General features: G+C 45.4%; 1 protein-coding gene across 10 annotated transcripts in view; it reads right to left on the bottom strand.

The window, feature by feature from the left end:
• The window catches only part of UBE2E1 (ubiquitin conjugating enzyme E2 E1), a 77,940-nt gene extending 65,259 nt beyond the window's left edge, over positions 1 to 12,681 (bottom strand). Inside the window, exons 1-5 of one of the 10 annotated variants that reach the window (XM_039912909.1) lie at positions 12,665 to 12,681; positions 12,393 to 12,471; positions 7,447 to 7,509; positions 4,969 to 5,069; positions 2,655 to 2,842 (exon numbers count right to left, since the gene is read on the bottom strand). In XM_039912909.1, coding sequence (XP_039768843.1) covers positions 2,655 to 2,806 — 152 coding nt within the window. In that variant the 5' untranslated portion in view covers positions 2,807 to 2,842; positions 4,969 to 5,069; positions 7,447 to 7,509; positions 12,393 to 12,471; positions 12,665 to 12,681. Of the gene's footprint in view, positions 1 to 2,654; positions 2,843 to 4,968; positions 5,135 to 7,446; positions 7,510 to 12,392; positions 12,497 to 12,664 lie in introns of those variants that run through there. The other 9 variants (XM_029071120.2, XM_039912910.1, XM_039912912.1 and 6 more) reach the window with 9 other exon arrangements.
• Between the last annotated feature and the right edge of the window lie 2,304 nt (positions 12,682 to 14,985).

Raw genomic sequence — 14,985 nt, 5'->3', positions numbered from 1 at the left:
GCTGGGGTCAAGAGTGAAAGTGTGTTATTGATGTTCAAACTACACTTATTCCTTGTGCTCTTCTACAGGACCTGTTCCCTGGGGATTTCTGATGATCCTTAAAAAATATATATATTCTTAACTCCTAGTATTCTTCAAGCTCTATTCTTGCATGTCTAAATTACTGTCATTACTTCAGTTGCAACACCATTTCTAACACTCCTCTCACTAATGTTTAGCTTACAATAACGTAACTTTGAATGGGCAACCACCTTTTCTTACCAAACTTGCAATCTCTTTTTCTTCACAGTATCACTTTGATGAATGTCTCAGCAAATATTACTGTTTTCTCATCATATACTTCCTGGATGACATGCCCTCATTTCCCTGTACTTGTATTCAGGACAACATTTAATATACAGATAGACACAAGGATGCCTTTCTTCCACGAAACACTAAGCATTACATTTCTTAGCTTTCTTTTTCCTCTCCAATTTTAGCTAATCCCAGAATATCTACCACGAAGAACATACTTTTACTCTCGAAAGAGAAGCAACTTGATCCTCTAACTGTAAAACACTGTCTTTCTCTTTCACCCCATCTCCTTCAACTACCAAAATGTTTGCAAAAATAGCTTTCGTGTGTTTCATATAATAACGTCTTATCCATGACCACTTTCAATCAGGGTTTTCCTCTGACCATATACCAGAAACCACTCTCTGTATACAGTTAATAGCCTTCTCTCTTGCCAGTCAAGGCTCCCCTGCCTCTTCAACTCTCCTTGACCTCTACATCCCTTCCAATACACCACACTCATGAAAAAAATATCTGACTTGTCAAGGCAGGTGTCTCTGGTTCCTGTCCAACTTTTCAAACTGATGTGCCTTCCTGAAGTAGGCTTTCACTTTACAAAACTCCATTCCCTGTGCGAAGGCCTTCCTGAAAACACTCTCCCTTTTTATTAGTTTTTCTTTAAAATTTTACACTAACAATCGCTTATTCTTTCAGCGAGATAGAGCAAGCTGGATTAATTTCAAGAATTAATTAATATTTTACTTTTGGGTGATAAATCACTTGAAATTTTCCGCATGCAATTTCTTTTTCTCATCCTCACCCAAGTGAACGTGTTCTGTTTCAACTTAATAGTTGTGTTCCTTGAAGAACAACTCATCTCCACAACCTGATCTTTTCTTATCATCTATCAAGAATGCTGACCTCCCATTTTCTGAATACAGCCACCAATCCTGCCCAATAAGTGTCATATGCCAAAAGGTAAATACTCTAGTAGATCCTTGCCCACTTTACATACAACCCCTTCCCCATTTACTGCCTCTAAAAGTGGATCCAGTTCTGGTCAACCACAAAGCACAGAAGATGGAATGGGTGGAACTCAAGGATCCCAGCTCAGTCCCCCAAGATCTCTGGTTTAAATGGTGCCATGACTACGGAATTACCCAGGGGATAGGGAACCGCTAAACAACACTCTGGACAGGGAAGAGTACTCGGAGAAAACTGCAGGATCTCTTCCGCTTGAACCCCTATCAACAGGGCTGAGCCTGAATCGAGACTTGCTGTTAGAGGCAGAAGTCAAGGGTGAAGTTCACTGAAGCTTTGGTCTCTTGACAATTCACATCACATTCACTTCCTTAGAAGTGCTTAAAGCATTTTCACTGGTTTAATTGTCTCTTTTTTTGGATTACTACAGATTCTTTCATCGTCTGCTTCCAAAATCCCAACTTCCTAAATTCTGGTACATAAAGAATGCTTCCAACTAGTCACTGCAGCGACAATCCAAAGCACACTTGAGAAATTCAAATTAAAAACTGATTTTAAATGTCTTTTAGGGACATGTCCCCATCTGAGACATCACATCTGTATTTTCTTTCTTAACAATTGAAGTCGAGTAAGTAAGCACTGCGTAAAAGTATTTTACAAAAAAGGATGTGAGAGGTCTTGGATGATTTATCGCAAATTATGCAGTGACCTCTGGGTGCAGAAGATATTGCTGAAGGGTGATAAGGGCAAGGAGTAGGGTCTAGATGCATTATTCTAAAGGTACAAAGAAGAGAAGAAACGGGCAAAGGACAAGAGATACCCAGAATATAAACATATTACGGCATTAAAGGATAGGAAACCAGGCACCAAATGGAACGGATAGCCCTGAAATTGTATAAATAGGTAAAGACATGGGAGTTACTTCCTATATTTTGCAGTCGGTGTTAATCATAAAGTATGTTTAATTTTGTTTTCAGCCTTGCAAATTCTGTTCTGTTTAAGCTGACAATGCAGTTTGTGGAGAAAAAAGTATTCAAAATATATGCAACAGGTGAAAAGGAAGAGATGAAAAGGAAGAGACAGAGGAATTGGTGATAAATTATGAAACAGAAATAAAGCTTTGAAGGATAACGTTAAAATACAGGTGATTCTTTAAAATTCTCTCAAGCCATGAAGAGATGGGGAGAGTAGTAGCTACATTTAGGTAAAGACGAATGCAGGATCCAAGAGGCAGCATGGAATACCACAAGTTTTCAAAGACAGTTTGCAACTATATTTAATTTTTTCTTAAGGGTGATGAAACAGCAGTAAGAGAGAGCAAGAGGTTAGCTGTGGCAGGTAGAGAGAGATGACAAAAGTTATATATTGGTAATGAAAAGGAAGGTGATAAAACAAAGTACCTCTTGGCGCTGGTCGAGAGAAGTTTAGAGTTTTTGCTCATGCTGACTTTACTTTCTTTCTTCTTGGGGGTGTTTGTTTCCTTCTCAGTCTGCTGGTTGGAGGACGAAGATGATGAGGAGCTGGTGCTGGCCCTCGAATCGTCATCCGACATAGCGAACCCCCCACCCCCACCCCCAAAACAGAGTCCCTGCAGAAGACAGAGAGAATACAAACCAACTAATAAGTATGAAGAAGAGAACTTGGGAAGTGGAGGGGTGAGTAAAGGCACATTTCCTCCCTTGCTCCTTTCCCTCTATCCCGTCCCTCTCTACCCAAGGTTGCTCTCCTCTTAGAAAAGTCTCTAGGCCCCTTCGGGCATTTGCAAATCGGACGAGACTTGTTTGTTTATTTTTGGACCATCGACTTCAAATCGGTGCACGATGCAGAGGAATTATCTGCAGCAGGCGATTTCCCTCCTCCTCTTCCTCCTCCTCCTCAACAATCAACCTCTCAGAGGGCAGGGGCTTCCTTGCCTCACCTCCCCACAGCAAAGGGGGATCGGGAAAGGAGAGAGGAGGAGAAGGAGGAAGGCGACGACCAGGAGGAGGAGGAGGAGGAGAAGGAGGACGACGACCAGGAGGAGAAGGAGGAAGAGAAGGAGGAAGGCGACGACCAGGAGGAGGAGGAGACGGGGAAAAGGAAAGGGCGGGGGGTGGGGAGGCGTCGTGGAGGTGGAAAGAAAGAAGGTGCGGTTTGGGGGAGAGGGTGGAAGTGAGTCGGGAGGAGAAAAATCGGTAAGGGAAAGAGGGCCTGCAGAGAAGAGTTTTGGTGAGATGGGTTTGGGAGGAAAGGACAAGTAGGGGTAAGAGGGGGAAGGCCAGTGGGGGCCGCTGAGGCTGTTCAGATGTCTGGGGGGAGGAGAAGAGGAAAGGGAGAAGGGGGGGCTGGAAGAAGAAATGCTAGGGGGTGGGTAAAAAAAAGACTGAAGCCATTTCCATAAAAGCCCCTCCTGCCCCCCAAACTCCACCCGAGAGTCTGCCCCTCTCCCTGGCCACTCTCCTTCCTCCTGCCTTCGGAGGGACCTGAGCCCGAGTGTGGGGGTTGGGGGTAAAAAAGGCTCAAGCCATTTCTGTAAAACCCCCTTCTGCCCCCCAAACTCCACCCGAGAGTCTGCCCTTCTCCCTGGCCACTCTCCTTCCTCCTGCCCTGGGAGGGACCTGAGCCCGAGTGTGTGTGTGTGTGTGTGTGTGTGTGTGTTGGGGGGGCTGGAAGAAGAAATGTTGGGGGGGGGATAAAAGAGACTCAAGCCATTTCTGTAAAACCCCCTCCTGCCCCCCAAACTCCACCCGAGAGTCCCCCCTCTCCCGGCCACTCTCCTTCCTCCTGCCCTGAGAGGGACCTGAGCCCGAGTGTGTGTGGGTGGGTGGGTGTGTTTGGGGGGGGGGGCTGGAAAAAGAAATGCTGGGGGGGGATTAAAAAAAGACTCAAGCCATTTCCGTCAAACCCCCTCCTGCCCCCCAAACTCCACCCGAGAGTCTGCCCTTCTCCCTGGCCACTCTCCTTCCTCCTGCCCTGGGAGGGACCTGAGCCCGAGTGCGTGTGGGTGTGCTGGGGGGGGGGGGGGCTGGAAGAAGAAATGCTGGGGGGGGGGATAAAAAAAAGACTCAAACCATTTCCGTCAAACCCCCTCCTGCCCCCCAAACTCCACCCGAGAGTCTGCCCTTCTCCCTGGCCACTCTCCTTCCTCCTGCCCCGGGAGGGACCTGAGCCCGAGTGTTGGGGGGGGATGGGGAAGGACCATCCCCACCCCCACCCCTTGTGGGGGGGGGGGGGGGCTCTGTCGGTGGGCAGAGCAGGAGGAGGGGGGCGAGGGGAATCGGTCTCCGCAGAAAAGGAATAACAATAAGCCCCATCCGCACGGTGGGGGGGGGAAAGGGGGGGACAGGGACGACGACTAATATCCGCTGGTGGGACTATCGCACCCACACACGGCCCCAATCCTGGACAAAACGACGGTCGATGAAACGCCCCCCCCCCCATCTGAGGATCCCCAGGGGGTCGAATGGTGGGGGGGGAAGGACCTGACAGGACGGCCCAGCCCCCCCCCCATTCCTGGACGTCGTGACCCTTCCACCTTTTTCCCTCTGCCCCCCCCCCCCCGCCCCGGGAGCCCCCCCAGCCCTCAGGCCGGGGGCGAGGGAGGGGGCCGGGGGGTCCCGGGGCGGGCGAGGCCGGGCCGGGGCCGGGGGAGGGGGGCAGGGGAGGGGGAGGGGCGGGGGTCCCGGGCGGGGGGAGGGGCGGGGACCCCCGTGTCCCCCGTGTCCCCCCCCGTACCTCTCTTTGTGTCTGGCTCCTCCGAGCTGCTGCTGCTGCGGCTGGGCCTGGCCACTCGTGTCTCTCTCGCTGGGAGAGAAGCGGAAGTGCTGCAACAGCAACTATTAAACAGGCAATGGCTTCCCTGCTGCCTCCCTCAGTCACACTCGGCGCACACACACACACACACACACACTCACCTCCCCTCTCTCCCTTTCCCCCCTCTCTTCCCCCTTCCCCCTTCTCTCTCTCCCCCCTCCCTTTCTCTCTCTCCTCTCTCTCCCCTTCCTCTCTCTCTCCCTTCTCTCTCTCCCTTCTCTCTCCCCCCTTCTCTCTCCCCTCTCTCCCCCTTCCTCTCTCTCTCCCCTCTCCCCTTTCTCTGTCTCCCCACTTCTCTCTCCCCCTTCTCTGCTCTTCTTTCTCACCCCTTCTCTCCCCCTCTCTCCCCCCTCCCCTTATCTCTCACACCTTCTCTCCCCCTCTCTCCCCCTTCTCTCTCACCCCTCCCCTTCTCTCTCACACCTTCTCTCCCCCTCTCTCCCCCTCTCTGTCTCCCCCTTCTCTCTCTCCCCCTTCTCTCTCTCCTCTTTCTCTCTCTCCCCCCCTCCTCCTTCTCTTTCACCCCTTCTCTCTCCCCCCTCTCTCACACCTTCTCTCTCCCTCTCTCCCCCCTTCTCTCTCACCCCCTCCCTTTCTCTCTCACACCTTCTCTCTCCCCCCTCTCTCCCCCTCTTTCTCCCCCTCTTTCCCCCTTCTCTCACCCCCTCTCCTTCTTGTCTCTCACCCCTTCTCTCTCCCTCCTCCCCTTCTCTCTCCCCCTCTCTCACACCTTCTCTCTCCCTCTCTCCCCCCTTCTCTCTCACCCCTCCCCTTCTCTCTCCCCCTTCTCTCTCCCCCTCCCCTTCTCTCTCTCCCCCTCACACCTTCTCTCCCCCCGCTTTCCCCCTTCTCTCACCCCCTCCCCTTCTCTCTCCCCCCTCCCCTTCTCTCTCTCCCCCCTCTCACACCTTCTCTCCCCCCCTTTCCCCCTTCTCTCTCACCCCCTCCCCTTCTCTCTCCCCCCTCCCCTTCTCTCTCTCCCCCTCTCTCACACCTTCTCTCCCCCCTCTTTCCCCCTTCTCTCTCCCCCCTCCCCTTCTCTCTCTCCCCCTCTCTCACACCTTCTCTCCCCCCTCTTTCCCCCTTCTCTCTCCCCCCTCCCCTTCTCTCTCCCCCTCTCTCTCACACCTTCTCTCCCCCCTCCTCCTTCTCTCTCCCCTCCCCTTCTCTCTCCCCCTCTCCCTTCTCTCTCCCTCCCTTCTCTCCCTCTTCCCTCTCTCCCTTCCCCCTCCCCCCTCCTCTCTCCCCCCTCTCTCCCCTTTCCCCACCTCCCCTCTCCCCCCCCTTCTCTCTCTCCCCTCCCTCTCTCCCTCTTCTCTCTCCCCCCTCTTTACCTGCCTCTCCCCTTTCTTTCTCCCCCTTCTCTCTCCCCTCTCTCTCCCCCTTTACCCCCCTCCCTCCTCTCTCCCCTCCCTCTCTCCCTCCTCTCTCCCCCCTCTTTACCTCTCTCTCCCCCTTCTCCCTCCCCTCCCCCCCGCCCGCTTCCTCCTGTCTCTCTCTCTCCCGCCCCCTTCCCTGCAAGTTAGGGGACTGTTTTGTTTTGTTGTCTGTCTCCCCCCCCCGTTTAGACTGTGAGCCCGTTGTTGGGCCGGGATGGTCTCTATCTGTCGCCGAATTGTACATTCCAAGCATTTAGTACAGTGCTCTGCACACAGTAAGCGCTCAATAAATACGATCGAATGAATGAATGAGTTGGAGTTTCCAAGGGTTTAGTACAGGGCTCTCCACACAGTAAACGCTCAATAAATACGATTGAATGAATGAATTGGACTTTCCAAACGCTTAGTACAGGGCTCTGCACACAGTAAACGCTCAATAAATAGGAATGAATGAATTGCACTTTCCAAGCGCTTAGTACAGGCCTTTGCACACAGTAAGCGCTCAATAAATACGAATGAATGAATGAATGAATGAATGAATGAATGAATGAATGAATGAATGACCAGGGCAGGCACAATACACTTCCCCCAGCCCCCTCCTCCCTCCTTATGCCCTCCCCACAACTCTCCCGGACAACCCCCCCGACCCCCGGGCTGACACAGTCAGGACACCCCAGAGGGGCTAGATGAGGATTTCCCTGCTCCAAGTGTAAATGGAAAATGCTCTCGAAATCTTGGTCTGGGGTTAATCTAAGTCTGGTCTTAGGGGTCCCGGACAAGATAAGTGGAGAATTTAGAAAATACTTTCTCTGGGGGGAGTTACTGTGTCTTGTTAAGTATAGAGGAAGAGTTGGCAACTTAATGAGAAAAGGTGTAATTTGGTACAATGAATTCTCTTTTTTAAGGTGTGCATACCCTAGAAGCTCTCCTCAAAACGTCAATTGTTCGAGGAAAATGAACATTTAAAAACACAGATCTGAACTTAAACAACTCCTCCCCTTACCAAAGACCCATTCCTCACCAAATGAGACCTGAGTTCAGGATTCTACATTTCACAGCCACTTATATGCTTCTGCCCATATGCCTGTAAGAAAATTCAGAATTCAGCATTAGAGCAAGAGGAGCAGATCATCACAAAAATTAAATGCATTTAGTAATTTGTTTAACAAAGTGTTTTTAAAATAACAGATGGCAGATACAAATGGTATAGTCATGTGATGGAAAAATATACTACACTACGCTAGGCTTGCAGGTGACAACTTATTAAATGTGTTACATTACTGATTTAAAAATTGAAAGTCCAGGTTACATTAGATGTGAAGGTTTGCTCGTAAACTGAGAAAGTGTCCGAGTGAGCCTCTTGCTAAAATGGAAGTGTTAGATAAATGAGCAATCATCTTAATTTTTTTCCAAGTATGGTAATATATTCTTAACCCTGAAGATTTATTCTCAATTTGGCATTTTTGCCAAAAATCATTTTTAGTGATATCCCATTAGAGATGATTGTTTCATTTCACATTCTTTTTATTAGTTGACTTCTACTTTACTATGCTAATTACTTAGTGCAGTGCTCTGCATGCAGTAAACGCTCAATAAATACGATTGATTGTTTGGGGAAGATGTTAAAAGGCCCAAAATTGTCAACAGTGATGCTTAGTCTTGTGGTATAAGGACACAGCAGAGTCACATTCTTACTGGCTGTAGCAAATTACCAAATTCAAGTCGCTCTTATTTTCCAAAGCAGCAAATGACTTTGCCGGCACTGTCATCATTCAAAGCTACGTAGCATATCCAGTAGCAGGGAATTTGAGCATTAACAAAGTCTATCTGACAGCCCCTTTTTTGCTCTCAACCTTCCTGAAAGTCCAACCTTATCATCCCCCTAAACCCTGTGTCTCTCTCCCCCACAGTAATATAAGTTGCATGATCCCTTGAAATTTAATCAAATCTTGACATTGTAAAATCTCAGAACTGAAAGACACCTGTGACGATCACTAGTTGAGCCTCTTGACTCCACCCAAGCCAGCCAACACAAGTGACTGTCTTTTTAAAAGTTCTCTCAAGGTGAAGATTCCTCAGTGGTCCATGGCATCCTAGTCTGTGAGGCATTTGAATATATATTTCTTGTTATTCCCTACTGGAATGGAGAACTCTGGAAACACATCAGCTCCTTTTTGTAGGTGTCTGTGAAGAGGATCATGGTTATGGGATAAAAAAAAAAAAAACCTTGGACATTTAAACCAAGGTTTTGGCTATTTTGATAGGCTCTGGATGTTGCCATTTGAAAAATGGATTTTGACAGTGTTTAAAACTACTTGGAATCCTGAGTCAATTCCACTCCTGATGCTTTGTTACACAACTCATTTGTTCTGTGGGTTCTGTGTGCAAGAGAGGCCTTTCTGCAGTCTGGGATCTCATTTCTGGAGTTGAAGAATCGAGGGAAGTCGAAGCTTTTCTTGCCACATTCCTTCTTTTCCCCACTAACTGGGCTTTTCGGGATTGAAATCCTGGGGCCGAGATTAGGAAGGGCAGAGGTTAGGAATAGAAACTAAGTATATTAACCCAACAGCCACAACTAGCATTTATCTCAGCCCGCTGTAGGCAGGGATTGTCTCTCTGTATTGCTGTACTGTGCTTTCCAAATGCTTAGTGCAGTGCACACACTTCTGCACACACAGTAAGTACTCAATAAATATGATTGAATTGAATGAATGAATCTATTTATTTATACCCATTCTTAGTACTTGAGTATGTATGTAAATTCAGTTGTGCATTTGATTAATTACTCAAATTTGACCATTTGTAATTGTTTTTCTGTCTGCTACCCCTCTAGAGTAAGCTTCTTGTGGACAGGCAACACATTTTGTCCTCTGTTGTACTTTCCAACTGCTTAATATGGTGCACTTTACCCAATCAGCACTCAATAAATACCAGAATTACCACTTCTTTCAGCAACTCCCTATTTTTTTAATCGTTTATGTTTACAAAATGATCTGTTCGTAAGAAATAAGGAAAAGGGTCTATTATCAGTTGACAGGATTATAATTCTTTGCTTTGTTGAAGTTTCAGATTATTTTAAACCAACACTGTCTCATTTAGAAAGGGAAAAACCTATTTTGTAACCCTTCCTCCATCCTTCCCCTCCCTCAAAGATTTAGCTGACCTCCAGCTCTCTGAAAATGTGAAATGATATGATAAGGATGTGAAGTCCTTATAAAGTAGATGGGAGAACTTCAAGTGGCTATTTGGTCCTATTGAAACAGAGAGTAGGTGGAATTCCTTGGCAGGGAGGAAGAAGGGGAAGGGTCAAGCATCTTGGTAAACAACCGTCCCCCATTAACCAGAACCTCATTAGGAGGTGTATCTTAAATTTAGCGAGCTCCCATTAGACAGTATTACAAAGTTAAAAATGTATCATTCCACCAATCCCACCTTCCTGATCATGTCACTCTATTGGTTGTCCATCATGAATGCATAACACTTCTGCATTTTGTTTATTCATTTGTCTCATTTATTTATTTGTGCATTGATTTATTCATGTTTTTAGTTAGTTACTATTACTGGTAGAATTGCACCTAGATTCTCCTGCCTGCCTCCCCATTTCGACTGTAAATTCCTCCAGGCCTAGGGCCTCTTCTATTTTGAGTGAATGTTCCCTTGTGCCTAGTATAGTTCTCTGCACGCAATAGGAGCTCAGTAAATACTTGTAATAATGATCCAGTCCTGCAAGCCTAGGTGGTGAATATTTAATAGGAATAGAGTGTAACAGTTCCATTTAAATTAGGAGAATTAGATCAAATGATCCAAATAAGGATTTACTGAAAGGAAGCTCCAATTTCTCCAGTATTTTCCTAAAGAAGAGTGTTCTTCTTTAAACCATCATTAGCGTATCAAGAGCCCTTGGAAGTAGGAGCACTTCAAGATTAAGATGAATCCTGTTCTGAACTTATGCTAGGAGACAGAGTTGCATGGTCTCAATGACATATGCTGTATGTGGTTTCCATCCTTCAGGAAGAATGTGAAATATATTCACAGGGAAAGGGCCTCTTCTCACTTCAGTATCCATCATTTTTTGGCCTTTCAACTGCTTCTTGGTACAGTCAGTTCTGTAGTGGATGTTTTCACTATTCATTTTGGACAGAACATAATGGAAGGATTAGGGAGTATTCTTCCTAGAATACACTGTGGTGTTGGAAGAGACAGTGTGGGCATGCACGAGGCATCAGTCAAGCTATGCACATAGCTTGACTGTATATATATATATACCTATATATATTACAACACAAGATTTCCTTAATGTGGAGTTCTACACGAACAACAACTCGTGCATTATTGGAAAACTGCCTATATTTTGTAAAGTCTGTCTCTATGCAGAGTATTTTAGTATCAGAATTGTTGCTCAGCAAATTACGATGTTTAGTAATTTCCCAAGTACATTATTCTATCCTATCTTCCATGGCTGTATAAAGGATTCCTTCTCTGTTTAGAAAGTCTCAGGTTTGAGATAGGGGAAAAATACTGAGTCTTCCTCAAATGCTAGACTTCCAGTAAATTTCCAGTATGTCCCTTCTGCAGAGAAAGCCTATCCCCATAAAGAAGGAGATAAGTAAAGTCCTAAAGGAAGGGTCAGTTTCTTGAAGCCTAATGAGTTCTACCACTTTTATCTTCAACCCAAGCCAATTTTTTTTCCATTGGCCTCTTTAACACAGAGTCCTCTGAAGGGCTCTGATCATGTCAGACTGTTATCATTCCCAAATGTTTCTAGGAAGCTAGGGCAGAACTAAATTATTTTTTTCTGCCACATGGAGGCATTGAACAACTATGTGATTTTCAAAATTTACCAAGAGCTGATAACAGAATCAAATACTTTTCAGGATTAGGGCATGAGGTGTTGCTTCATTTACCCAGCACATAGAACAGTGCTTGGCACATAGTAAGCGCTTAACAAGTACCATAGTTATTATTCATTCATTCAATCATATTTTTTGAGTGCTTACTGGGTGCAGAGCACTGTGCTAAGCACTTGGGAGAGTACAATTCAACAATAAACAGAGATATTCCCTGCCCACAACTAGCTTACAGTCTAGAGGGCAGGGGAGAGACAGACATTAATATAAATAAATTACAGATGGGTACATAAGTTCTGTGGGGCTGGAAGCGGGGATGAATAAAAGAGAAAGTCAGAGCTACACAGAAGGGAGTGGAAGAAGAGGAAAGGGGGGCTTAGTTAAGGAAGGTCTCTTGGAGGGATGCAGTCTCAATAAGGCTTTGAAGAGGGGGAAATAATTGTCTGTAGGATTTGAGAAGGGAGGATATTCCAGGCCAGAGGCAGGACATGGGCGAGGGTTTGGTGGTTTAGATAGATGAGATTGAGGTACAGTGAGAAGGTTAGCATTAGAAGAAGGTTTTTGCTTGGTGTCCACGATAATAATAAAAATGATAATTATGGTATTTGTTAACTGCTTACTATGTGCCAGGCACTGTACTAAGTGCTTACAAGCAAATTGAGTTGGACACAGTCCCTGTCCCACATAGGGCTCACAGTCTTAATCCCCAGATGAGGTAACTGAGACTCAGAGAAGTGAAGTGACTTGCCCAAGGTCACAGAAAAGACAAGTAGTGAAGTTGGGATTAGAACCCATGACCTTCAGACTCCCAGGGCCGTGCTCTATCCACAAGGCATGCTGCACTTCATGCTCCACAAGTGGAGGGTGCTTAACATGAACACATTCCTTTCTATAATTTAGTGTGGTAAAGTTAGTAAAGAATACATATTTGGAGTTTTACTAAGACTATCATTTTCCAACCTCCCTTCTACTAATAATGTGACATCAGTAAAGTGTATTAATTGCTCATGAGAATGAGATCCAATTTTCATTCACTATGAATTCTTTTCTTGAAGCCCATATTTGCTTATAACCCAGAGCAATGTGAGTCCGAACCATGTGAGCATTAGGTAAAAATTACCTTCAATCCTTGTTTCCATGACTCCAACGGCTGAAAGTTTCTTCTATCAACTCTCCTAAAAATGCTCACAAAGTTCTTGCTTTGGCAGAGCCAGAATAGGATATTTTTACTCCAGAAAGTCCATTTGACAGAGTCCTGGACAAAATTTGGAAAGTACAGAAGTGGTAGTTTTTATCTAAATGGCGTCTAAATTATTCCAAAGGAGGTACTAGCAAGGAGATAGATTTTCTAAGAACCCTTTCCCCCAACATCCCTGATTCCTGGCAATATACCATGGCAAAATATATAATCATGAGATGTCATGCCTCGTTGTTTTGTCTTCTCAACCAGGTACACATGGCTAGGACTGGCTCCATAAACCCAGCTTTCTCCTGTGACAAGTTGTGGGGCAGGATAGTGGATTCCTGCAGACTCCTTTCCCTCACCTTACTCCTAAATCCCTAACTCAGGAATACTGGGCTCTTCCTTCAAACCATTATGAGTTGGAGCTACGGGGAATAATGGAGCATTATGTTTCAGCCTCATACCTCAGGTCCCCGAAGCCACCCCCACTAGTCTCCTAGCAATGGGATATGGGAACATTCTTATTTTATTCCTTCTGCACCAATTATTTCAGCATCAATAGATGATTTTTTTGGTATATGAATGGATTAGAATGATAGAGGGAATACCAGATTTTTCCAGGGAGTTTACATTTCCTCTCCAAAAGAATGAGTCAGGATTGCCAGATATTCTAATACTTTTTTCTTGAGATTAGTGGAGATGCTAACTCCAGTTGAAAGCAAGTATTTAAAGATTGGATGGTAATTCTCTTGCTAGTCTGCCATGGAAATAAGACAGGGCCTGCAGGCCCAATACCACAAATAAAACCAGAAGGGCTCAAGAAATCCCAAACATTTAATACAGTGCTCTGCACACAATAACTGCTCAATAAATATTGAATGAATGAAATGAGCTGAAGACCACTTAAATTTTAATAAAAATTGAAAATGCAACCTTCAAAGCTGGTACTGAACTTTAGACTTTTCACTTGAATGGGGACATTGTGATATTAATAAATGTGATAGGCTTTGGTGAAGGTTCCTTATTCAGTGTTCTGTGTTCTTAGATCTAATTTCTTGAGGGAGATCTTGAATTAAGTTAGATTTATTTTCTTCCTGGGATTGTGAATTTGACTGCATTCAGCATTCTTGGTCTAAAAATTGTGTATGTGTGCATGCGCATGCATGTGTGTATGTGTGTGTGTTTGTGTGTATGTGTGTGCGCGAGAGGGAGAAGGAGAAGAGATAGAGAGAAAGAGGTAAAGAGAAAGGCAGTCAATTTAACACAATTTTTATGTGAAAATTTCTCAGCACTCTAAGTGTGAGACACCCTACTGTACACAACTGTTAGTTATTTTTATGGAACCTACTGTATTCTTGGGCTCTACCACTCGGTGGATTAGAAGGATTCTTTCTAAAGCTGAGATTTATGTTTCAATTTTTAGAGTTTATTTAGTTCCAGTTGTGTCTTAGCTTAAAATAAATCCTTAGGGTGGTGGATTGGTCTAAGAGGTATATATTTAAGGTGTTATTTTTGGAAACTGTCAGAGAATAAAATGAAAACTTGCGATTTTCCTGGCTCTTGGCTTGAAAGAAAAAGTAGGATTTTTATGAACAACTTAGAGGTGAAAGAATATATTTCCTTCAAGCACTCCCAAATGTAAACAAATATTTAGGAAAGAGGATTGTGAACTAGGAATCAGGATTCCCACAACGTCAAGCGCCACCCACAACTTTCTGTGCCATCTAGACTACATCACCATCCTCCTATAACCGACCCTTTGGGGAATAATGCAAATCAGATACTCATCTCATGCTTTTACATATGAGATCTTAGGAAATGGAATTAATTCATTTTTGAAAAGTGCTTTGAAATCCTTTAATGGGAATAAGTAATCTAGTCTACCCACTGTCGTAGGGTAGGCTAGTCACTTAGGGAGGCTGGTGCCTTCACAGTTTTGGCCCATTAGGAGATCAAGGAGAGGGTTTCTGCAGCAGGGAATTTAATGCCTTGCCTACTTGCCTCAGGGGAGCGGGGAGGGAAGACATTCTGGATCATTGTTATTTTTATCCATTTCAATGTAGTTCTCATTGAGTGATCTGAATTCGCCTCTTTGAACCCATAAAGGACAGGAAATGCACCCTCCTGGGAAGAAAACCTTGAGTTGGGTTAATGCTCGCTGCTTGAGTCTCTCCTCTCGGGGAAGTGGCCTCTACAGCTACTACCAAAATGACATATATTCATGTATATATCTTTAATTCTATTTATTTCTATTTATGTCTGTTTACTTGCTTTGATGTCTGTCTCTCCCCTTCCAGTGCGGGCAGGGATTGTCTGCATTGCTGAAATGTACTTTCTAAGCGCTTAGCTCAGTGCCCTGCACACAGTAAGCTCAATAAATGCGATTGAATGAATGAATGAATAAATGATTCCCTTTGCAGGCTGGAGGTGGGAGGTCCCTCTGATTGGGGCTGGATCCCCAACCTGGGCAACCCCCACCCACCCTGCTCCCCTTGGGCTGTGCTGGAGGAGGCCCAAGTCACTTAGGGCC

The sequence above is a fragment of the Ornithorhynchus anatinus genome, chromosome 8, assembly GCF_004115215.2.
Source record: "Ornithorhynchus anatinus isolate Pmale09 chromosome 8, mOrnAna1.pri.v4, whole genome shotgun sequence".
In the NCBI taxonomy this organism is placed as follows: domain Eukaryota; kingdom Metazoa; phylum Chordata; class Mammalia; order Monotremata; family Ornithorhynchidae; genus Ornithorhynchus; species Ornithorhynchus anatinus.
Note: the sequence above shows the minus strand (reverse complement) of the source record. Positions and strands in the feature narration are given on the sequence as shown.